General features: G+C 36.9%; 1 protein-coding gene across 10 annotated transcripts in view; it reads right to left on the bottom strand.

Moving 5' to 3' along the window:
• Window positions 1-27151, bottom strand: part of pyd (zonula occludens-like protein polychaetoid) — a 662689-nt gene that overhangs the window by 205901 nt on the left and 429637 nt on the right. For all 10 annotated transcript variants that reach the window (XR_011393435.1, XM_070096083.1, XM_070096079.1 and 7 more), the window contains 2 exons: window positions 2093-2243; window positions 1364-1515 (listed from right to left, as the gene is read on the bottom strand). Coding sequence is in view for 9 of the 10 variants with exons in the window: in XM_070096083.1 (XP_069952184.1) it covers window positions 1364-1515; window positions 2093-2243 (303 nt within the window). In the remaining variant the exon portion in view is untranslated. The remainder of the gene's footprint in view (window positions 1-1363; window positions 1516-2092; window positions 2244-27151) is intronic.

Genomic DNA, 27151 nt, shown 5'->3' with positions numbered 1-27151 from the left:
ACATTATTCCAGTTGACCAAATTCTTAGCTATTTCACTAGTATTACTTCTCTTCTATCGACTGAGCACAAGAAATCGCCAAGTCAACTGTTTCAACTACAAAATAAAGTGATCGGAAATTGGTAATTTGGCCAATTTAACACCAAGTTCAAAATATTCCAATTTCAAAATAGGGTCCAGAATAAACAATGTAGGTATTCCTGGCACTAAACTAACATTTCCTCTGTTCATTAGTTACGTTTTGAGGCTTTACAAATGAATTCCATTTTTATTTTTTATTCACATAATGAATTTTTATTCAAACCAAAAAATAGAAGATTTACTGTTATGCAATATTGTAATAATTGTATCAATATCATCACCACATTTGTGAATGTATATCAGATCCACCAGCTCGTGTGTATTAGACGTGTGAGGTCGTTGTTTACTCTTGAACATTGGCAAAAATTTAACATTTCTGCTACATTGAGCTCAGTTTCAAGCCATTTCCAGTGCTAAAACCAATCAAAATCATCTCTATTTCTGTAATATGTCTTCCATTCTATCAAATGAGACCAAGAAATCGCAAACATACGAAAAAACACTGCAAAGTCGCTGTTTTAATCGAAAATCAAGGTCTCAGTTTTTTTCCTCTCATTATACACTGTGTGCTGCAGGATTTGTTTTATGTGGTGCACACATATCACATAGATGTATTCTCTCATATCTAGGCCCAAATTTACCACTCACAGCTTATCAGAGTGAGCTGAGCTCGTGGCGTAGATCTACGGTTTGGCCCCTGAACATAAAGCCATAGATCTACGGGACGGACCCTGAAAGGGTTAACTATAAATGAAGAAAAAAAAAAGGCCCAGGGTGTGTTACCTTGGACACCCAAATATCTGAGACAGGTGGTAATGAACACAAGTGAGCTGCAGCTAAAGAAAGGAATGAATTACTGTAATAGTGATTTAATTTTGTTTGAGACAAGTTATGTGGAGTTTTTTATACTCTACAAAAGAACCAAGATACAACTGTAAATATTCTGGTAGTTTATAGGGATCGTTTTCTTTAAGGGTAATATGTATGAGTATTTATATGAAAGGAGTCACATTTTTAACAAGTACTTTTCTAAATAAGGTTAATTATGTCTTGCATGTTTCTATTATCTCTAGCCCAATTTTCTATAAATAATTTCCTTTCTTTCTGGGTGCATACCTCTCTACCTGATTAAAGTAATCTATGATGATAATACATTGTAAATATTGTAACCATACAGCTACTAAAAACACTCATTTTAAAAAATTATGATATCACCTGTCATTATGTATTCCAGTTTTATATATTGTAAGATGCAATCATTAAGCACCTACTTTAAAACTTACTTAATGTAAAACAGGTCTCCCTTCTGACTATTGAGAATGCACTCATAATCATGTCTACGTGTCTGTACAATAAGGTCGATTTGATTCTGAAGACTCATAAGGTAAAGCACTGCCTCCTCTCTCGTCACGCCTGCCATGTCCATGTCGTTAACCTAGTAAAGAACCTCTCTTTTAAAAGTAATAACATTTACAAAATTATTTAAAAAATCTTTCATTACTGTACTTCTTGGTTAATTATTGTACAAAGATTAATTTTCAAAGGTAAAATATTAATTACAGTTGCTAAATTGGGTTAGAAAATGAGTAGCACTGCAATAATTCTTACATCTAACACACATTCATTTTTGAATGTAACAAAAGAAAATTTGATCCAACAATAAACCATAACATATGGTTAAGAAACTATGAAGTTGGGCAAATATTTGTAAACATTTTAATCCAATTTGTTTTTAGTTTGGTTTCCAAGCAAAAAAAATATGCTAATAGTTATAATTATAAACCCCTCCAAATAATTTGCAAAATTTCAATTACAATGATATAATGTTCCATACTGTATTGCCATAGTCAATAACATGCCATTGTAAAACTTTCAAACTGAAACTAACAGATTATTTTATATCATATATTGCACACAAAATTAAGCCTTCAAGACCTGAATGACCATAGGAGACAGGCCACTGAAGAGTAGCAATGGAAGTAAAAAAAAAAAAAAATTGCCAGAGTACACACCTTCAATATTTTATCGCCTGGTATAAGTCCTTGGAGCTGAGCTTGGGATCCTGGCTGCACTGCTGTCACGAAAATTCCCACCTCGTTGCCGCCTGTGAGTCGAATACCCACACTCCCCTCCTTCTTGAAGCTCACAAAACGTGGGTCTGGTCTACAGACAATGCAAAAAATAAGTCAGGTTCTAAAAATATTGTTACACTTTTACCTGAAAGCAATTTATGCAGTAAAATATTTTTTTTTTAACTGTTTTAAATTCTTAATCTTGCATTAGTATTTAATAATCATTGAATTCAGAAATGCAATTCCTTTATTTTAAAATATAAAGACAAACTAATCATTTTAGCTAAACTGACCTTTATTTTTTATTTTTTCATAAAATATTAGTTTTAAGTGAAAAAATATTCAAGTTATTAAACAGTAAACTCAAATGCTGATAATTAACTAACATTTTTTTATGTAAAATCTTGTACTGTACTGAAAAATTAATTTACCTATTCATTCTTGTTTGAGTTTGCTGACATTGTTAGAAGAGGAGGATAAGAAAGCAAGAGAACCAGCACCAGATATGGTCTCTGATATGGCAGTGTGAGAGGGGCAAGGCCAACCTTCCACCCTCAACAATAAAAGCAGCACATAGCATCGTAACTGACACATCACCACAAACTCAACCAAATAAACCAACAATGATGTATGTGTATACACTTTTAGTTATGTTTTCTCATGCCAAAATCCATAATACATTATACAGTATACATGTTATGAAATTATAATTCACATTTTCATCAATAAACTGATGAAATTTATATCATTGTTACCTAATTTAATGGTTATAAGAAAACATATAGCAAAAATATAACGCATTACATTACTTTTAAATGGGTAGCTACTGGTAACGGTGAATGCAGTATAACACATGAAAAAACTCAGAGTAGAATCGATTTATTTATTACATCACTCTTCAACAAGCTACTCTTCCTTATGACCAATAATATACTAATATATAAAGCATACAAATATACATACCAGTGGCATGTACAGCCTCTTCTCACTTAACGACGGAGTTCCATTCCTAAGACCACGTCGGTAAATGAATTCGTTGCTAAGTGAGAAGCATACTATAATGGTAGAGGGTTTGTGTCAACTATCTTTGATATTATTTTAATGTCACCTTTGCACCATTTATAACATTTTTGGTGTATTTCTAAATGTTTATGCAGTAGTGTACTGTATATTGTAATACACAGAATAGAGGAAATCAGCTCTAATATACATTATTTAGGTATGCATACTGGTCAGATAGACCATCATAAGTCCAAGTTGTCGGTAAACGAGTACGTCACTAAGTGAGGAGAGGCTGTATTTATAAGAAGCCAGGTAGGCAATGGTTACCCTATATAAATGCTTCCCTCCAAGATTAAAAATATCTTTGAGTAGTAAACATATTCTTTTATTATATACAGTATAACACACTACAGTATTATTTATGTCTTGGTGAATTTAAACCTGGTGTAATGGGAGTTAAGACCTTTGAAACTTCTTCAATAGGACTGTTTGCCGCTTGAAAATCTGTCCCTGGAGTACACAACACACTATCTGCAGAATCATCATTTGCCCTCTGGCAGGTTAAAATGATATGCTAATGCCAAGGCAAAAGATGAAAACCATTAATTTAAATTACATTAACCCACTTTTACAAAATTCATGTAAATAGGATTCAGATGAATCTAATATGATGTGAAAAACATTCTGATGATGAAATTTTCCCTAAATAATAACTGTTGCTATTAAACCACAGAATGGTTGGGATTTAAACCTGTGGTGAGCGAGTCCTGGACTCGCCTACAATGGGTTCAAAGCCCACCTGTTCTGTGGTTTGTTTGTAATCATGTTATTATGACTATGAGTCATAATTGTTGCCATCACTGTTGGGAATTCTTTCTCCAAGAGATCTGGGCACAGAAAGCAGTGTGTTCCAGCTTGTCTCTATAGAGCCTTGCCTGGAGCACTGCAGAAATGGATAACACAATACTACTTCACTAAGTTAATATCAGATTTGCAAATTTATCAAGATTGTTAGACCTTTTACACACTCCATCAGTCTGTGGGTTTAGAGATTTTCAAGAGCTTGCTTTTCAGTCACTGATATGTAACTTCTGTATATGAATTTCTTTGATTTCATGTCATGGAAATTGCAACTTAAAGAGTTGTTTACATGTCAAAAGAATTCAAAGCTAAAACTATAACAGAAATCTTGCATTTTATGAAGCTGAATAACTTAGAAAAGCCCTATTGAAATAGGTAGCCTTTGTGAATTAACCTTAATGGTTCCAGCAATGGCCACATTTGTAGAGAGCAGCTTCTTTATTTTGAAACAAACTTGAAACTTACCCCAGAAAATCTCATTCTTTGCAAAAGAATTATTGCAAAATCTTCAGGGGACAGCCAGAAGAATGGAAATTTAAATAATATTTTATGTTGCTACTTCCTATTTAATTGGCTAAATGAATCATAAACAAATATCTATTAATTAATACTCATACCTCAGCTTTATCAAAAAGGTAAAGTGTCATTTGCTTACTCAAGTCATTTTTTTATGATGTACCACTATCGATATACTGTATACATACATAATATATACTGTAGATGTGTGTGTAAATAAAAAGAAAAATGGAAGACAACTTAAACAATAGTCCATGAATACAGAAGGCCCAGCACCACCAACTATGCCCCTACTGTTGCATCCTACAACCCCAGAAGCTTTCATGGTACAGTACATATATTCTCATAACCTTCAACACCCCATATGGATCATAAGCCCAAGATAAGTGGTAATGAACAAGTGTCAATAAACAGAAGTATGGATGGGGACTTCAAGCTGTGGACTATGCATATAGTAGACTCAACACTAACCACTCAACCAGAAAGCGTACTACAAGATGAAGGACAAAAAGGCGCAATACTGTGACCAGAACAATACACAAATAACCCACACATAGGGGAGAGAAACTTATGATGACATTATGGTCTGATTCTGACCATTCACAAGTCACACTTGCAAATGGTCCAAGTCAAACCGAAATGTCGTCACAAGCTTCTCTCTCCTATGTGTGAGCTATCTGTGTATTACTACAGGATGATTTGTACAGCCAGCACTTTTGTCATAATGTTGTATCAGCAGCACCAACTATGTTTCTATTATCTTATCCCACAGCCCCAGCTTTCATGATATGTAAATTAATTTTCACCTCTCATGTCCTGCCACTACAAGCCATCTCAGGCATCAAATTCTCCTCTCTTTTTTTCTTGTATATTTGCAGTTACAAACTTAAATAGAATATTTGGTTCCAACCTCATTCACAACTCATTTCAAAATTTCATTCTCTGTCCTTAAATTGCATTGGTAATGTATATTCATTTCTGGCTTGTATATATCTGTTAAACTATTGTGTTGTTGCACTGCTAAAGAAACATTTTACTTGTCATATCTGGAAATGTTTTGTATTCCACTTTCATGTGCTCTGTGCTGCAGAATTCTTTGCATATTTATATCTGCATATTTATATTATATTCAATTTGGTTCCTCTGAAATACTGTACAGACACTACCCTACTTATGAACATTCGAACATACAAACAGACATCACCAAGTTTATTGTACCAATTAAAATATCGAGAAGTTTTTTATTACAGTATTTATTAATAAAATATGCTTTAGTATTAAGAACCGTACATTACTGATACTGTACGGTATTGTCTAAGTTTTCAACGAACAATGGCGCAGAGAGAGAACAGTAATAATAATAATGGTAATATTTAAAACAATAATAATAATCATAACAATAGAAAAATGGCAAAATAACGACTTGCGAACAATTCAAGACATGAACAGTCTTCTGGAACATAACTTGTTCATACGTTGGGGAGCATCTGTACTGCCTTGTATCAGCATACACTACTTTTTTGCATTTCTTCTTTGCATTTTCTCTCTCCTCCTCAATTCCCATATTGCAACATACATTATCTAAAACAAAACATGATTGTTTTTTCCAGGTGAATTTAGATCATTTACAGTGAAATTTCTTCTTTTCTATTTAACACTTAAGTTGATTCGTTGATGTGCTGATATATAAAAAAAAGTCATCATATTGAAAAGTTTAGCTGTCCAATGGTTTTGCCCCAAAGGCCATCAAGTCTATTTTGCTGTAATGGAAATCTATTACAGTTTTTTTTTCTTTTGTGCTTATGCTCATAGACAATATCGTTTTCATATGGCACATGTAAAACAGCTCTCTCCTATCTGTCCCTGTTAGAATACAGTAAAAGGTATTTCACTCATATACCTGTGTACTGGTTACTGGATTCACATCATGAGTGTAAATGCTTGTGGTGCTGAAAATTTGGTATTAAAGTTTTTGGGGATTAACCCTTTGACTGTTTTGGTTGTATATATACGTCTCACGAGCCACCGTTTTTGACGTATATATACTCATAAATTCTAGCGGCTTCAAATCAAGCAGGAGAAAGCTGGTAGGCCCACATGTGAGAGAATGGGTCTGTGTGGTCAGTGTGCACCATATAAAAAAAAATCCTGCAGCAGTAGTGCATAATGAGAAAAAAAAAACTGATCGTTTTTTTTTTAATTAAAATGTCAACTTTGTGGTCTATTTTCGTATAGTATTTATGGTTGTATTCCCGTTTTCTTGGTTTCAATTGATAGAATGGAAAACATATTATAGAAATAGAGGTGATTTTGACTGGTTTTACTATGAAAAGAACCTTGAAATGGAGCACAAAGTAGGGGAAATGTTTGATTTTTGCTGACGTTCAAAAGTAAACAAATGATGTCATTTTCCAATAAATGTCCAAGTAGCCATTCTAATATGCAGTCATGAATGGGTTGACATTATTTATACAATTATTACAATATTGCAGTAGTTTGCATAACAGTAAATCTTCTAATTTTTTGTTTGAATAAAAATTCAAAATAGAAAGCAAGAGTAATATCAGAGGGGCCTGGAGACGTGACTGATGAACAAAGAAAATGTTATTTTAGAGCCAGGAATGTCTGCATTGTTCATTTTGGACCCTATTTTGAAATTGTCATATTTTTAAATTTTCATGAAACTGGCCAAATTGCAAATTTCTGACCATGTTATTGAGTAGTTGAAATCGGTAAATGGGCAGAAAAATAGAAAAAATGGAGTTCTAAAGAAATGGCTATGAGTTTGGTCGCCTGGAACAATGGAATTAGCCAAAAATAGGGCTCAAAGTGGGCGAAATCGCCAATTCGTAAATATCGTCAAGGTTGCTAACTTCACGAGAGCATAATTCCGTCAGTTCACCATCAAATTTCATTCTTTTGGTGTCATTACAATTGGGAAAAGATTCTCTTATCATTTCATAAGAAAAAAAATATGGGGGGGGGATTTTGCGACACCTCAGGATTTAGGGTTGCGACAGTCAAAGGGTTAAAACACTGCTCACACCTATACTATGATGGACATCCAATTTTAAACTATCTTACTGTATTACAACACAGAAATGTCTATTTTATTTGGAATATGTATATGTAATAATAATATACTCATTTCATGATCTAAGCACATATGGTAGAGTACCTGTAACGTGTCCAAATTATTGAAAAATATTAATTAATAAATAGAACACCACCATTTCATTTGCACAAAAAAATCCAAATCTGAGAGTTTTCCTAACTAAAATTCAGATTTGTTTTGTTTCTTATTCTGAAAGTTCTAAACTTAAAATACATCACAAATAATTCTGTTTTTTTTTTATCATCCACTTGTTGCAATTTTGGATAATGCATTCCTTTACAATAATGATATAATTTGGCTTCATAATTATTATTTAAAATTTAAACTGGACACTCAGATGCTACATAGACAACACATTTGTTCTTAAACATAATGTGAAGAAATATAAATCTAAATTCCTAGCTTGATCAGCTAAACTGTGATGGTTATGTCAGCCTGTGGACAGTTGTCAGGAGATCCTAGCCTCAGGCCAGGCTATAAGAGTACGAAAACTCATGAAACCATTTAAAGGCAAGAATCCATTGCTACACATACTACTAGTCTTCTGTTAGCCATAAGAAACTCGGTCCTTCAATTAATACTACACTATAAACTCAAAGACTGAATAACTTAGGTGATATGACTCACTTTTATGCAATTAAACTAAAATGCTAAAAAAATTATTTTTAGATTTGATAAAATTAGGAGCTATTTACTTTGTACCACAAGAAGTAAAATGTATAGACACAACTGTAATATAAAGCTGAAATAGAGAAAACAATCGTGAGTCTTCACATGAGTTAACACAATCTTCACAATAGTACTGAGCCAAAAGAATGCAACATAACTCAGACCAACCTAACCTAACATGTGTAGAGCATTATGTATAAGCAAATTTGACAGAATATTGCACTAGGCACAGTTTATTAGAGCAGTTGTAGTTCTAGTCCCTTCCCCACCAACAGGGGCACTCACATCCCTAGGATCCTAGTAAATTAAGAAAAGTAACATAATGCTACACCCAGCTCGGCATTGAGGTAGTAGCAGGTCTACACTTTGATTTGTGTTATTCTTTAATTTAATATTTTTTACTGTTTTGAAAAATTAAATACAAAACATTTTATGTCTAGCTTTCTGGCTGTTTATATATTTTTTTTATTTTTGCTTTTCTCATAATTGATGGTTAAGAAAATCTGCAGCAACTATGGTGACCTAATAAGTATTCATAACTAGCAAATTAATTAAAATTATTCAAGGAGGTTCAGCTCTGAAGAAAATAGGCCAAATCTGCAAAATCTTGAAAAGTTTACTGTGGATGATACTATAAAAAACCTAACCTAGATGCAATTTTTTTACTGTCCAGATTTGATAGATCACACTGTATGGCTACCTCTATACAACATTTAACAAGATTAAACCACAGGCTATGTTCACCTGACCCCCACCATGGAGGACGGGAATTCATGATCTGGTTATGCTGCTACACCTTACATTGGAAGAGGCATTCTAGGTTTAACAGGAGGATTACTATGATTCAATAATACATGTATTATATTACACTTGAATTTCAAACATCAGGGTAATAAAATTCTTCATTTCTGGTTACCATAATACTGTTCCAAGAAAAATGGTACGAATCTGCTACTGTCTTACGGTAGGATTGTATGGAATATAATTAATTTAATCATAGGTCAAGCTGAGTTTGTCATCATGATCTCCATTTGAGATCTCTCTCTCTTCTTCATGCAGGATGGCTTGTGCGAAGAAATATTCTGGATGTAACTTAGTTTAACTTCCTTTTTTCCTCTATTTGAGGCTCATTTTCAGATTATAATTTATTTAAATCATGTAAATAGGAAGTGAAATTTATTAAGTACTCTCAAAGGCATAAAACAATCATTTGCCACATGATTTATAATTTTTTCTTTAAAAAAATACTTTAAAATTAATTCATATTATTAAATATCAAGTACATATTATCAACTGATTGTAAAGGCAACAAGAAAACCAGGTATCTTTCCATTACTGACATGTAGATCAGTGGTGATGGAGTGTGTCAGTTACCCTGCCATGACTACAAAGATCAACTACCACCCTACATTATCTACTGTACAGTGTCCACAATATAGCCAACAATGATGCACTGTGAGCAAGTAATCTATATACACACCTTTACCAGATGCACATCTTTAGAACAGTTGGTGTACAAAATCTCAAGACATGTATAATGCAATATCTAAATACATTACTAAGAAAGCAGTTAATATTTCATAGCTGGCATAAGATACATTTCATATGCACAGTAATGCAAATTTTCCTTTGTGTCAAGGATGTACCACAAACACACAAAGTTTTTTTTACTGGATTACAAATGACTTTTTTTTGGGTACCACCTGTTACATGTAAGACTATATCAGCATATGCAGCTAAGCTATATTTGACAACCTATCCCTCATGTCACTGTCATATCGTAGCGCCAATTAAAAATAGTGAAAAGGCAGTGAGTGCATTAACTATATGTAAAGAAGAAAGTGCAGTACATGTTCTTGTAAGGCAGTAAAGAGGCAGAGCAAAGGTCATGAGAAGAATGTCTTCAGGAAGCAGGAAAGGTTAAGTTGAAGAAGAGATGAGCCAAGTTTCACTAATGAGATGAGAAGCACAAATGTTACATGTTAATTGTACTACGTTTAATTCAAAGCCAAATTAGAATTTTGTCTATCATACAAATTAAAGAAATATTAAAACTGAAATAGACATTATTCTGATATGATATCCAACACTTAGCTTCTTACATTTGACAGAAAACAGGTCATTAGTATATTACTAATTCCTTAGAAAAAAAAAAAGTTTCTTCAGTGTATTTGTCTCACAATACAACAGTAACTACAGTAAAGTACCATACATCCAAAAATATTAATGGTACATTATAACAATTTAATAAGCATAGAAATTACTTTATCTACCTTAACTAACATTATATTTTCATTTTATTATACATAGTCATCTCCCACCACAGCTGGGTGGTCCAAAGAGGTACTCTATTTTCTTAAGAATTTTATGAATTATGTTTTTTGAGGCCTAAATTAAAAAAAATAAAGTACATATAGTATTTAAAAAATTGCAAAAAAATTATCATCTTAAACCTGTAAACTATAGAAAGATTTAGTACTGAACAAGGAGTGTGCAGCAGAACATGAGCTGGCCCACTAAGACTGCAGTACTGGATCTCAAATTCATGTCTTTTATCACTCAACAACCACCATATTATACTTTGCATTAATTTAAATCAATTAGCATCTTTCTTTGTCAGTCACCAGCAAGGTTATATGAATGTCACTTTCAGTCACAGTTGCCACTATAATAATGAGAAAGGATTTTTTAATATCAAGCTCTTTTAGTTTTTGAACTGAAAAGGTGTATGTGTGCATCAGTTACTGCTTGTCAAAAACACTTGTTGACAGACATCTGGCCTGTTGCCAGTGTTAGCTATTGCTCATCAAAGACACTTGTTGATAGACATTTGGCCTGTTTCAGGGACGGATGGATATATGTGTGTGTGTGTGTGTGTGTGCGCGTGCATGTGTGTGCATGCATGTGGTATGCAACGGTCTTTAGGATCTGATGTACAGTTGGAGCATAAACATGGTTAGTCAGACATGAAGGCTGCAAGTACACTTTCTGTACCTGGAAAGTGACAGAAATACTGTTGTTTTGGAGAGTCATCAGTGGATCAAGATATGTGTCATTCTGGATCAGGATGTGTGTGTGTGTGTGTGTGCGCACGTGTGTGTGTGCGCATGCACGTGTGTGTGTGTGCACGTGTGTGTGTGTGTGTGTGTGTGTGTGTGTGTGTGTGTGTGTGTGTGTGTGTGTGTGTGTGTGTGTGTGTGTGTGTGTGTGTGTGTGTGTGTGTGCACGTGTGTGTGTGTGTGTGTGTGTGTGTGTGTGTGTGTGTGCGCACGCAGGTGTGCGTGTGCGCAGGTGTGTGTGTGCGCAGGTGTGCGTGTGTGTGTGTGTGTGTGTGTGTGTGTGTGTGTGTGTGTGTGTGTGTGTGTGTGTGTGTGTGTGTGTGTGTGTGTGTGTGTGTGTGTGTGTGTGTGTGTGTGTGTGTGTGTGCACGTGCATGCGTGAATGTGTGTGTGTGGGAAGGGGGGAGTGCATGTGTGTGTGTTGGTTTTCTTATCTATTTGTTGTTACAGAAGTAGAACTATGCCTGTGGTAATTTGTCTTCTAAAATTAATTTGTAATGCATTGCTGTATAAAAAAAATATTTACAAAGTTTTTAGTACAGCAAACACGTTTTAGGGAATCTAATCCATGTACCATTCAATTTGAAAAAAATATTATTTCTTATGAAGTTACTGTTAATGACTTTGCTTGTTACTACAGTATTATTATAATTGTTATACTATTATCAAGGGAAAGAAACGAAACCTTTACAGGTAATACAGTGATGGAAAATGGGACATAATCAAGATTGATCCAAGGAAGAAGATGAGTAACTCCAATTCCTTGGATCAAAAACCCCTGAAGAAACTTTGCTGAGTGAAAACCAAACTGTTTTAATAGCTCATGAGCTCCCGCTCTCTAATGGCCTCTTTCCAGTACAGTTAATCAACAATTTAATGAACTAATGAGTGAGTGACGAGTGACTAGTAATGGCAATTGTGGTGGAGACAGTTCTTAAACCAGAGCACTTTGTCCATTGTTTCTGAATCAGTTGATCCACTGGATTTTATTCAGTGTTTGCAAAGTCCATCAAATCAAAGTTCTTTCTCTAATACTTGATAGCAAGACAGGCTTGAAGTGTTTTCTGTCACTGTTTTATTTTTTAAATTGACAGTACTCCATTTCCCATTTGTCATCCAGTTTGCCTTCTAGTACTGTAATGAAATTGCAAAATTTTTCAAGATAGCATAGTATTTCTGCACATTCTTTTTAAAATGCATAATGCTATCTCTCTATGTCTTATTTCTCCTTATTTTTGAAATCCAACATTAGCAGTTTTTAATAGCTACTGATATTTCAATGGGCTCTACTGTTCAAATCCACTTCCTTTTGTGTGTGTGTGTGTACTCACCTATTTGTGGTTGCAGGGGTTGATTCATAGCTCCTGGCCCTGCCTCTTCACTGATTGCTACTAGGTCCTCTCTCTCCCTGCTCCATGAGCTTTATCATACCTCGCCTTAAAACTATGTATGGTTCCCGCCTCCACTACGTCACTTTATAGGCTATTCCACGGCCTGACTACTCTATGACTGAAGAAATACTTCCTAACATCCCTTTGATTCATCTGAGTCTTCAACTTCCAATTGTGACCTCTTGTTTCTGTGTACCATCTCTGGAACATCCCGTCTTTGTCCACCTTGTCTATTCCGCGCAGTACAGTATTTTATATGTCGTTATCATGTGTCCCCTGACCCTCCTGTCCTCCAGTGTTGTCAGGCCGATTTCCCTCAACCTTTCTTCGTAGGACAATCCCCTTAGCTCTGGGACTAGTCATGTTGCAAACCTTTGCACTTTCTCTGATTTCTTGACATGCTTGACCAGGTGTGGATTCCAAACTGGTGCTGCATACTCTAGTATGGGCCTGATGTAAATGGTATACAGAGTCTTGAACGATTCCTTACTGAGGTATCAGAATGCTATCCGTAGGTTTGCCAGACGCCCATATGCTGCAGCAGTTATCTGATTGATGTGCGCCTCAGGAGATATGCTCGGTGTTATACTCACCCCCAGATCTTTTTCCTTGAGTGAGGTTTGCAGTCTTTGGCCATCTAGACTATATTGTGTCTGCGGTCTTCTTTGCCCTTCCCCAAACTTCATGACTTTGCATTTGGCAGGGTTAAACTCAAGGAGCCAGTTGCTGGACCAGGCTTGTAGCCTGTCCAGGTCTCTTTGTAGTCCTGCCTGATCCTCGTCCGATTTGATTCTTCTCATTAACTTCACATCATCTGAAAACAAGGACACTTCTGAGTCTATCCCTTCCGTTATGTCATTCACATACACCAAAAACAGCACAGGTCCTAGGACTGACCCCTGCGGAACCCCGCTTGTCACAGGCGCCCACTCTGACACCTCGTCACGTACCATGACTCGCTGTTGCCTCCCTGTCAGGTATTCTCTGATCCATTGCAGTGCCTTTCCTGTTATGTGTGCCTGATCCTCTAGCTTTTCCAGTAACCTCTTGTGGGGAACTGTGTCGAAGGCCTTCTTGCAGTCCAAAAAAATGCAGTCGATCCACCCCTCTCTCTCTTGTCTTACTTCTGTCACCTTGTCATAAAACTCCAGTAGGTTTGTGACACAGGATTTTTCCTTCCCTGAAACCATGCTGGTTGTCAATTATACACTTGGTTTCTTTCCAGGTGCTCCACCACTCTCCTCCTGATGATCTTCTCCATGACTTTGCATACTAGTATACACATTAGTGATACAGGTCTGTAGTTTAGTGCCTCGTGTCTGTCTCCCTTTTTAAAAATTGGGACTACATTTGCCATCTTCCATACCTCAGGGAGTTGCCCAGTTTCAATGGATGTGTTGAAGATCTTTGTTAATGGCACACAAAGCATCTCTGCTCCCTCTCTAAAGACTCACGGAGAGATGTTGTCTGGTCCCACCACCTTTGAGGTGTCAAGTTCACATAGCAGCTTCTTCACCTCCTCCTTGGTTATGTGTACCTCATCCAGCACTTGGTGTACCCCCCGTTGTTCTGATTTCCTGGAGTCCTACTGGTTTCCACTGTAAATACTACTTTAAATCTCGTGTTGAGCTCCTCATATACCTCTCGGTCATTCCTTGTGAGCTCCCCATCACTCTTCCTCAGTCTGATTACCTGGTCCTTGACTGTTGTTTTCCTCCTGATGTGGCTATACAACAGCTTCGGGTCAGACTTGACTTTCGATGCTATGTCATTTTCATATTGTTGCTGAGCCTCCCTTCTTATCTGTGCATATTCGTTTCTGGCTCTTCGGCTAATCTCTTTATTTTCCTGAGTTCTCTGTCTTCTGTACCTTTTCCATTCTCTAGTACACCTAGTTTTTGCCTCCCTACACCTTTGGGTGAACCAATGACTCGTTCTGTTCTTCCCATTATTTCTGTTTCCCTTGGGAACAAACCTCTCCTCTGCCTCCTTGCATTTTGTTGCCACATAGTCCATCATTTCTTGTATTGGTTTTCCTGTCAGTTCCCTCTCCCACTGAATGTCTTGCAGGAAGTTCCTCATGCCTGAATAGTTCCCCCTTTTGTAGTTTGGTTTTTCCCATCCTATTCCTGCTACTCTCTCCACTTGAAGCTCAACTATGTAGTCAAAGCACAGAACCACATCATCACTAGCTCCCAGGGGCCTTTCATACATGATATCCTCGATGTCCGAACTACTCAAGGTGAATACAAGGTCCAGTCTTGCTGGATCATCCTCACCTCTCTCTCTGGTAGTGTCTCTAACATGTTGGTGCATGAGATTTTCCAGCACCACGTTCATCATCTTGGCTCTCCATGTTTCGGGACCCCAATGGGGCTCCAGGTTTTTCCAGTCAGTCTCCTTGTGATTGAAATCACCTATAACTAGTAACTTTGCTCCCCCCATGTGTGCTCTTCTGGCCACCTCGGCTAGTGTGTCGACCATTGCTCTGTTGCTCTCATCGTATTCTTCTCTTGGCCTCCTGCAGTTCTGTGGTGGGTTGTACATTACTGCAATTATCACTTATGTCCCTCAGACTGGATTGTTACTACTAAGTAGTCCCTTTCGCCCATGCCATCCATTCCTTCCATTTTCTTAAAACCCCACTGGTTTTTAATGAGCAGTACAACTCCTCCTACCCCTCTCCTCCCTCTGTCTTTCCTGAGGATTTGATATCCGGGTGGAAAGATTGCATCTGTTATTATTCTGGTGAGTTTTGTTTCTGTGAGTGCTATTATGTCTGGGGATGTCTCCTTGATTCTTTCATGTCACTCCCCACACTTATTTGTTATTCCATCTGCATTTCTATATCACACCTTCAACTTCTTTTCTAAGACTGTGGTCTGGGGGGTATATTGGGGTTGGGGAAGTGGGAGACCTGATAAGGAACTATGAGTGGTTGCTGTTGGGGTGGAGTTTGTAATGCAGTGGGTGGGGGCATTGGATATGGCATGGGTGTTTTGGTTTAGAATGTTTGGTAGCACTGGGGTTGACCTGGTTGGGGGGCTTCTATAGGTAGTTGTGAGGGAGGCTGTATTTGATCTTCTTCCTGGGTCTGGGATCTCCTGTCTCCTCCATCCCCTCTCTTTCCTCCTTTCACCTTAGTACCATCCCTCTCAGTTTCTGCCTTTCTTCTTGTGTTCTGTCGCGGTCGAGATACACCTTCCTGTATGCCGGCATGTCCCTTAATCTTGTTTTCTCCTGCAGGATCCTGGTCCGAGTTGATTCTGCCTTGAAAGTCACTTTCACTGGCCGGGTTCTTCTTCTTGCAAACCCCCTATTCTCCAAAAATTTTCCAGCTGGGTCATGTCATCTTCTATTCTTTTTATGATGCTTTCAATTGCTTTTTTTTCCCTTGCTTTCTTGCGTCATATGTTTTCCCTTCAACTTCCTGGAGCCCATACATAAAGACTGACCTCTCCCTTTCATTCTCCCACTGCATATCCTGTGTGTATGTGTGTGTCCTCATTTTGACCAACACTTTGGAACCTCACACATTTCCTCCTCCAATTCACTGATACTGCTTTCATCTCTGATTTTTTTTTCTTTCACATACAGTTTACACTTCACAAACTTTAACCAAAGATTTGCCTCAATTTTGATTAGTTTCATTATTTTTCTTCCTCCTCCCTTTCAACTGTATAATATATTCATTTCATGTTTGTAATGCTAGATGACAAATCTTACCAACCGTTATTGTAAAAACGGTACTGTGTGGAAGAAACCTTTATGTATAGACTACATTTCACTCTAAGTAGAGCTTTAACATTGATTTTATAAAGCTCTACTTAAGAGTGAAACATAATAAATAAAGGATTGTTCTGCAGTCTCTTTATACATTTTTTTCGTTTAAACCTTTGATCTTTGGATTGGCACACTTCTTGTACTGATTCTAAGTCCTTTCTTTTTCACCACTTTCCAGCATCTTCTGTTAAATCATTCATTACAGTACTTTTTACAATGTCTTTTTCTTTTATATTATTACTGTATAAAAAACACACACAACCTTTTGTCCAGGGCTGGACTTTATGCTGGAAATGCACACAAACACTGCCTCATAAGGCAAATAAGCATCATGAACCTCCACTTTGGACCTCTCTCATGTCTTCACTTGAGCATGGCCTCAGGGTGCTTGTTTGCCTTGTAAGATGGTATTTCTGTGTTTCCTGTATACTTGATAAAATCTAGCCTTATATAAAATGCTGAAACAGTAAGCAATAAAGGCTTCCTCTACAAAAAAGAACGTATATTTTTATTCATTCACTGGCTTGTTCCGTCTTCTACCACTAAATCTTCTCCTCTTAGAAGAAACCATTGATATCATTTTCTTATCTTTTCAGTTCTGTAACTCTTCATACAATTTGAGCATATCAAACCTTTGTAATATTTTATTACATTCTCTAAAATATTGTCTTAATCATATTCTTTTTATTCTTACTGTCTTGTCAATCTTCTTAGTAATTTTTCTTTTACTTTCCCTATGTCATACCTTGAGACATAAAGTATAATGATTCCAAGAGTAATTTTTCCAAAATAAATTTTGTTTTAAGAATGTTTTCCTACTGGCCTTGTGTTTCTTATATCACTTGTCACTTCATTTCATTTAGGCATTATGTTGACTAGTTGTTTACCATTCTAGGCTTTTGAGCAATTCAATTAAACCCTAGATAAATTATTTACTCTTTTCATGACTGTTTTTCAATAAGAGTTCCTTATCATATTATGCAGTTCCTCACTTATCATGACTAAAAAATATTCTCCCATGTACTGAATAGCAGGGTACAGTAGGGCCCCGCTTTACGGCGTTCTGCCAATACGGCGATGTCAAATTATGACCAAAATTTGCTATACGGCAAGCGGTCTTTCAAATACGGCACGCCCCACCTGGTTTGTTTACATTCTCCGTGACCACATCTATTATGTCAGGAAACTTTCCAAAATTTTAAGTGTTTTAAAGTTACTGCGTATTTTATATGTACTCTGATAATTATACTTAGTGGACCTGTACCTAAATATGTATACTTACACACTGTGCTGGTGTGCAGGTTCACATTAAAATCGCTAAGTCACTCTACTCATGATGCCAATACTACGTAATATTAATCATTCTTGGGCACACTAAATGTCTTATTTTACATTAATATAGGCATTTTCATTAATCCATCTATGATATTTTCCTCAAAATTATATATGAAACCCGTTACATAGCATATAAACATGATACATACACTCGCAGAATAAAAACTGACGTAAATATGAGATTTGTTTACAAAGCAGTGTAGGTAGTGTTGGAAGAATTTCGTTTTCTCTAGTCAAACTGGGGGATAACTATAGAAAAATATTCTTTACATATGCCTTCACTCAATATATAGCAATTCATGACCCTTGTGGGTTTAGTGCTTTTTATTATGATGATAATAATAATAATAATAATAATAATAATAATAATAATATCTTCATTCACTCTAAAAATGGTGTGTTGCTGTTTGTTTATTCTGTACTAACTTGTACAACTTGTACACAATGTAAGAGTACGTACTTGCATTGTGAGGTAATTATTATTATAATAAAAAAAATATTGAGGTACATGTTTTACAAACTCTTACAAACGTACGTGAATGAACTAAAAGTAGACACATATTAATACGCATTTATTTCGCCTGACCAAGTGATCGCCTGCTATCTGTTCAGTTTGTATTCTTACATTGTCTGAACTCTGTATCTCATTCTCTCTCTCTCATTTACTCTTCCATTAATTAGTTGGCTCTCATTGATGATGGTGTCTCAGCTTAGCTGTGATAAAAAGAGGAGTCGTAAGCCTCTTGCTTTAAGTGCCAAGTTAGAGGATGATGGTGTGCCATTCTGATTTAATTCAATAAACACCCTGCCACTCACCTCTCACATATTAATACTTATATTTTAAGGCAAGTAATAAGTGTATTCTGTGTGTATCTTACCTTTTATTGTGTTTTTAATGCCTATTTCTATTGCTAACTTAATATAAGTTAGTGTAAACTTGTTGTCTGGCATTTATTGCATATTTTATATGTGCTATAATAATAATACTTGTGGACCTGTGTGGTAGCCGGCCAGAGGGACAACATTACGTTTTCTCTGCTAAGCCATCAAAGAAAACGTGTATGAATCTGCGTTTGGCCCAGCCACTCCCCCACTCCGCTTTTGTTTACAATTTTCGGCATGAATTATTCATTACTTCTCCCTTCGTTTATGATGGCATCTAAAGGTAGTTGTTAGAAATGATTAAAATCAGTGAACAAGGTATGTCGATACTAATAATATGGCTCTGAGCCACAATGTAGGTAGCCGATAGGTGTAGCCCAGGCGGGCTACACCTACTGGCTACCTACACTGACTTCCTACAAATAAATACTACTCACCTCTCTTCCTATATTAAGACTACACATATTTTAAGGTAAATAATGAGTGTACTGTATGTGTATTTAAACTCTCTGGGATGTTTTAAATATCGAGTATTAAGTATGAGACGGGGAGCCAGGGCTACCTACACCTGACTTCCTACAAATAAGTACTACTCACCTCTCTCCCTACATTAAGATTACAAATACTTTAAGATAAGTAATGAATGTACTGTGAATGTATTTTACTTTGTGTGTTTTTAATGCCTAGTTCTATTACTAACTTAATATAATTTAGTGTAAGCTTGTTGTCTGGTATTTATATGCATTTCTAAATGGAAAAAAATGGCGTTCTGCCTTCCAGCGATGTCTGCTTTCCGGCGACAGCCTGGAACCTAACCCACTGTATAACTGGGGCCCTACTGTATATGCATTTACTATTACCTGTAAAGGTTTTTATTTCTAGTCTGAATTTCTACAATGAAAATATTGCAATTGTTTATTTTGGATTTTAATTTCTGAAGTTTTTTTTCTGCAATTCAGTTTTTAATCCATGAACCTCTAGCATTCAGATTCAGAAAAAAAAAAAAATATAAAAAAAATACTTGCACTATAGTTTTGGCAAAATTCCTACAATGGCTTCATATAACTGCATAATAAAATACAATTAGCACAAAATACATCAAGGAGAAAAATTCCACCAAATTACCCAGGTTATTAGATTAATTATTTGCAATATTTGGTAAAGAATCCCATAGAAAAAATGTAAATGTTTCAATCTACCCTAATTTTTTTGAATGAATAATGACAATTTTAAATCATACCTTCTGAATACACAGTAACATACAGTGGTAGCTTGACTTACGAGTTTAATTCGTTCCGTGAATGAGCTCGTAACTCAATTTGCTCATATATCTAATAATTTGAAATGCCATTAATCCATTCCTGCCCCCAAAATACCACCCCATTTTTTTTGGTTATGGGTTTTTAAATAAGAAAATGTATTTTTAAATAAGAAATTATTTTTGCCTTTTTTGCCAGGTCCCAGCAATGTTTTAGAAATGCTGGAGTATACAGTATATGAAACTCCTTGAAGCAGAGTGTAAGATGAATGTCACTCCACTGCTGACAGTGCAACAGTGGAGTGACATTTGATGACTGTGCACTGCCTTGGCTTTATTTTTCACTGTTACACATAAACATGTCTATCTGTTTGTTTCTGTCTATCTGTCCGTGTGTCTGCTTCTATCTATTTGTCTGTCTGTCTGTCTGTCTAGCTCTGTCTGTCAAGCTCTATGTTTATCTCTGTCTGCTTATCTGTCTTTCTGTCTGCCTGTGTTTCTGTCTTCCTGTCTCTCTACTTCTCTCTCTGTCTCAGAGAGAGAGAGTCGCTCATGAACCAACAGGTATTACAGGTCTCCCTCCACATTCGTGAGGGTGAGGGAATCAAGAACCTCGCGAATGTTGAAAAATCGCGAATGTTTGGTGCACAAATACATTGTAGGGAAATATAATAATAGCATTTACTTAGCCTAACAATACCGCTTCCTTAACCTATTGAACCATGAACAATCATAAAACACATGAAAACATTGTAAAATATTGTACTAGTGCCATCCCTTTGGTAAAGAAGGTGAGAGAGACTATAGAATTCAAGAACTCGTAGCAGAGTACCAAAGTGGAGGAGGAAGAGAGAGGGGAGAATGTGCCTTCTTCAGTGATTCTATGATATGTATGATACTAAAGCAGCACGAGTCAATAAAGGCTATAGAGCCAACCAGTGACAAAGTGTAGCATTAACAGCATAGCAAGTAAGTTAAGTGATTAATCGATAGAAAAAGGACAGCACGAACCTAACTCCTCCAATGTTGTTGGAGTTATATAGGGCGACTGACAACACCGCCGTCTCTACCGCCTCTGCTGCCGCCATCCCCACCACTATGTAAAGCTTATGATCTCAGTGGCCCTTATACACCAAACAACAACAACACAGCAATACTCGTGACATACTTTATGACATATTTTAATCATTCTTGAGTATGTGCCATGTTTCTATGTTATTAATATTGTTTATTATGTCATATTAGATGAATTGTGATAGATAAATAAGCCGTAGAGCTGATATTAGTGTCATATTGAAGGACTATCTTGTCCTATCTAAAAAAAACTCTGCCACTGCCACAATTCCTAACATACGTAATGATTATTGTAAATATGATTGGGCAGCTGGGCATTCACAAATGTTCGAAGCCCACGAAAGTGGAACTCGCGAATGTGGAGGGAGACCTGTACACACGATGCAGAGTAATCATGTCTGATTCCTGAACAAGTGAAAATGTGTATTACTTGCCAGTCATGCTTATTATGCCTTACACAGTGTATCTACAATCGTAGTATAGCACTCTGTCTGAATTTTTTGGGTTATCCTAGGTAATTTACAGTATGTATAACTGTGTTTATGTGTACCTGTGAGATAGACAGTTAAACAGAGACAGAGATAGACACACAGAGACAGAGATAGATACAGACAGACAGCGTATCTGAAGCTCGCTCGTAACTCGGATTTTGGCTAGCATCTGAAAGCAAAAAATTGACTAAGCGATGGCTCGTAGCTTGGAAAACACGTAAGTTGGGGCACTCGTCGTAAGTCAAGGTACCACTGTATACTAAATATCTACTCTTCTTTGATTAATTCTGTGACCACTCAAAAACTGAAATCTATTAATTAAATGTATCTTAAAAAAAAACTGGATGTGCTGACCAAGTTACCTAGAAAATCAAAGAACAAATGTATATCCTATCTAAAATAGATGGAAAGAAATGTCTATAAATTAACAATTACTTAATTCACCACATATTAATTTTATCATTAAAACTGACTGCCATTTCAAGTAGGAAAACCTGTGTAATTTTTTTTAATTTGTTAACTGTTGTGTAAAATTCAAAACATTACTTAGTTCTAACATGAACGAAGAGTTAAGTGTAGGCTTGTGAAAAAGATGTTAAGGAATGAAGTAAAGTTAGCAACACTGGTTAATGAGTCAGAGGAGCATATAAAAGTATCTTAATATTGGAATCCTAATCCTGGAATTGAGAAGCATAACACTGACAGGTATGTGGACCAGAGTACATGTATACAGAACAAGCCAAGCTATGACCTGAAAGCCAAAATGTTGTTTATATGCAGCCTTTTTCTGTATACTTGTCTCTTTGTCCACATAAAATATTATCATCACCATAATGGACAGGCACTAAACCCACAGGGATTATACAATGCCTCATGAATGGTGGGTAATCAGGTTTGACCCAAGGAAGGGTGAGGAAGCTCCAATTACTTGGATCAAGAGTCCTTCAGCACCAAGGTGTGCCTCATAATAAACAGAATGTACAAAAGTACAGTGCTCTGAAATAACATAATAATAGCAGAAAAATGTAAGGGAATTATAATTATTTAATTGAAGTTAGTTTTATTACTGGAAAAACAATGTGTAGTGACCTACTAGTTATCAGCCAATGCTGATAGTGTCTACCAATTACACTTACCTGACTTGTTCTCAATGACTGAAACAACCCCAAGCAAAAGTTAAAAGGAAAACAAATGCAAAATAAACAAACTTGTTCAAACGACTCGAAAGTTCATGAAAGCCCAAACTTAAAAAATCATAATACAAATATAAGAACTGCAGTATTTTACACAACAAGTAAAAGTATCTAAATAAAAGTAATATTAACAATAGCAACTATGACAACAAAGTGCTGAATTAGTCACATGCAAATGATCAAGGGAAATATTAACATCCTCTACCATAATGCTTCTTACAAAATAATTTTTTTTAATATGACCTTAAAATCCACACTCACAAGTCACGCTACCAGGCAGCTTTTTTCAGAAACTACTACTGGGGATCTACAGTGTCCCAAGCATCACACTAGCTGGGATATACAGTATATAAAGTAAATTAGACAGATACTGTAAACACATTATACAGGCATTCACAGCTTTAGAAAGAGTAAGGGATATGTAGACCAAGTGTTTACATTGAAGCATAAAAGTGAACAACATTTAGATAAAGGTAGGGAAGTGTTCGTTGCTTTCATGGATTTAGAAAAGGTATATGATAGGGTGGACAGGGAAGAAATGTGGCAGATGTTGCAAGTGTATGGAATAGGTGGTAGGTTACTGAATGCTGGTAAGAGTTTTTATGAGGATAGTGGGGCTCAGGTAGGGGTATGTAGGAGAGAGAGAGGGAAATTACTTTCTAGTGAAAGTAGGCTTTATACAGGGATGCATGATGCCACCATGATTGTTTAACATATTTATTTTTTTTTTTTTATTATTATCACACTGGCTGATTCCCACCAAGGCAGGGTGGCCCGAAAAAGAAAAACTTTCACCATCATTCACTCCATCACTGTCTTGCCAGAAGGGTGCTTTACACTACAGTTTTTAAACTGCAACATTAACACCCCTCCTTCAGAGTGCAGGCACTGTACTTCCCATCTCCAGGACTCAAGTCCGGCCTGCCGGTTTCCCTGAACCCCTTCATAAATGTTACTTTGCTCACACTCCAACAGCACGTCAAGTATTAAAAACCATTTGTCTCCATTCACTCCTATCAAACACGCTCATGCATGCCTGCTGGAAGTCCAAGCCCCTCGCACACAAAACCTCCTTTACCCCCTCCCTCCAACCTTTCCTAGGCCGACCCCTACCCCGCCTTCCTTCCACTACAGACTGATACACTCTTGAAGTCATTCTGTTTCGCTCCATTCTCTCTGCATGTCCGAACCACCTCAACAACCCTTCCTCAGCCCTCTGGACAACAGTTTTGGTAATCCCGCACCTCCTCCGAACTTCCAAACTACGAATTCTCTGCATTATATTCACACCACACATTGCCCTCAGACATGACATTTCCACTGCCTCCAGCCTTCTCCTCGCTGCAACTTTCATCACCCATGCTTCACACCCATATAAGAGCGTGGGTAAAACTATACTCTCATACATTCCCCTCTTTGCCTCCAAGGACAAAGTTCTTTGTCTCCACAGACTCCTAAGTGCACCACTCACCCTTTTCCCCTCATCAATTCTATGATTCACCTCATCTTTCATAGACCCATCCGCTGACACGTCCACTCCCAAATATCTGAATACATTCACCTCCTCCATACTCTCTCCCTCCAATCTGATATCCAATCTTTCATCACTTAATGTTTTTGTTATCCTCATTACCTTACTCTTTCCTGTATTCACTTTTAATTCTCTTCTTTTGCACACCCTACCAAATTCATCCACCAATCTCTGCAGCTTCTCTTCAGAATCTCCCAAGAGCACAGTGTCATCAGCAAAGAGCAACTGTGACAACTCCCACTTTATGTGTGATTCTTTATCTTTTAACTCCACGCCTCTTGCCGAAGAAGCAAATGCTAGGGTGTTAGGGAGAGGTGTACGATTACAATATGCAGAATCTAATACAAAATGGGAGTTGTCAGAGTTACTTTTTGCTGATGACACTGTGCTTTTGGGAGATTCTGAAGAGAAATTTCAAAGGCTAGTGGACGAATTTGAGAGGATGTGTAAATGAAGTTGAAAGTGTACACAGGAAACAGCAAGGTGATGAGGGTAACAAACAAGTTAGGTTTAGAAAGACTGGATATCAGATTGGAGGGAAGAAATATAAAGGAAGGGTAAAGTGTTCAGATATTAGGGAGTGGACTTGCCAGTAGATAGGTATATGAGAGACTAGGTGAACCACAGAACGATGAAGGGAAAAAGGTGGGTGGTGTATTGAGGCATCTGTGGAGATGAACACTATCCATGGAGGCAAAGAGGGAAATGTATGAGAGCACGGTGGTACCAACACTCTTATATGGGTGTGAAACTTGGGTTGTGAATGTTACAGAGAGGTTGAAGGCAGTGGAGATGTTGTGTCCAAGGGTAATGTGTGGTGTACTGTATTATGCAGAAAATTCATAGTTTGGAGAGGAGGAGGTGCAGAGTTACTAATTATCAAGAGGGAAGAGGAAGGGTTGTTGAGGCAGTTTAGACATTTAGAGAGGATAGAGCAAAATAAGATGACTAAGAGGGTGCATAAATCTGTAGTGGAGGGAAGGCGTGGTAGGGGTTGTCCTAGGAAAGGACAAAGTAAAAGAGGCTCTGTGTGAAAGTTGCATGGACATCCAGCAGGCTTGTCTCAGCATATTAGATAAGAGTGGAGGCAAATGGTTTTTGCGACCTGACAAACTGTTGGAGTGCGAAGTGTGAAGGGATTCAAGAAGACCAGTTAGCCACACTTGAGTTCTGGTGGTGGGAAGTACAGTGCCTACACTCTAAAAGAGGGGTGGGGATATTTGCAGTTTGGAAGGGCATCTGAACTGTAGTATCTATGTGCCTCTGGCAAGACAGTGATAAGAGTGAATGATGAAAGTGATTCTTTTTCAGGTCACCCTACCTCAGTGGGAGATGACCAGTGTGATAAAATATTCATTTGGGAACAAAACCACTAGATAACCTCCTGCACCCTGTTAAACAAATGTTTCAGCAGTTCATTTAGGTTAAAGTGCTTTAAGGGTGCTAATATTGTGTTGAAATTAATAAGAGTGTACCAAACAGAAACTTATGGGTTCGATTAAACTATTAGCATAATTGTTTTTTTTTTTTAAATTCTGTGGTTAATTCTGGTTTTGAGAAGTGAGTACTGAATATAAAGTTTGAAGTCTTTTTTTTTTTTTTTAACAAGTCGGCCGTCTCCCACCGAGGCAGGGTGACCCAAAGAGAAAGAAAATCCCCAAAAAGAAAATACTTTCATCATTCAACACTTTCACCTCACACATAATCACTGTTATTGCAGAGGTGCCCAGAATACAACAGTTTAGAAGTATATACGTATAAAAATACACAATATATCTCTATATTTAAACTCTCTCTCTATACTTTCCAGAAATTGTATGTTTCTAATCTTTGGTATTAATAAACACTATTTTTCCACTGTGCCAGTCAACACACACACCAACCCAGATGCAGAAGCATAAAAAACAATAAGGAAAAAATAACAAACCAGTATGACTGTTCAAAGAACAAGAGAAGACATGATCATGACAAAATACTTCAGGATATAGACAGGTTATACATTGATAGATTCATTTCCAGGAATGGAGCAATACTGGGAGGACTTTGATCAGATTTATACATTTCCATACCAGGTACTATGTAATAATCATGAAAAAAACTGAGGAAGGCCAAGGGATTAAGAGAACATGAAGACACGATAAAAAATGACGTGCCAAAAGAAGACAGAGGTAGGAACCAAACCTCAACAAGTGTTTAATTGTAGAAACCAAAACCTCAATAAGTGTTTAATTGTGACAAAACAGGCCTCTTTTGGAAGAAAATGCCAAACAGGGCCTATATTACTCAGGAGGAAAAGGCACTCCCAGGACACAAGCCTATGAAAGACAGGCTAACTCTAATGTTTTGTAGTAATGCTTGTGGGGATTGCAAAGTGGCCTTTACTCGTGTATCACTCTGAAACTCCCAGACTGTTCAAGAAAAACAATGTCGTCAAGACTAAATTGTGTGTGATGTGGAGAGCAAACAGTAAGTCATAGGTCACTAGGGACATTTTTGTGGACTGGTTCTATGATGTGTTTGGCCCCACTGAAAAAGTACCTCCTGGAAAATAAATTGTCACTCAAGTGCCTCCTGGTAATGGACAATACTCCTGCTCATCCTCACGACTTGCAAGAGCAAATTATGGGGGAGTTGAGCTTCATCAAAGTGAAGTTTTTGCCTCCTAATACCACTCCTCTCCTCTAGCCCATGAACCAGCAGGTCATGTCAAACTTCAAAAAACTGTACACCAGTGTTTCAAAAGTGCTTTCAAGTGACCTCAGACACTGAACTGATCCTAAGAGAGTTCAGTACTGTATTCTCAATTGCATAAACCTTATAGGTAAGGCTTGGGAGGGAG

The sequence above is a fragment of the Cherax quadricarinatus genome, chromosome 52 (genome assembly GCF_038502225.1).
Source record: "Cherax quadricarinatus isolate ZL_2023a chromosome 52, ASM3850222v1, whole genome shotgun sequence".
NCBI lineage: Eukaryota > Metazoa > Arthropoda > Malacostraca > Decapoda > Parastacidae > Cherax > Cherax quadricarinatus.
Note: the sequence above shows the minus strand (reverse complement) of the source record. Positions and strands in the feature narration are given on the sequence as shown.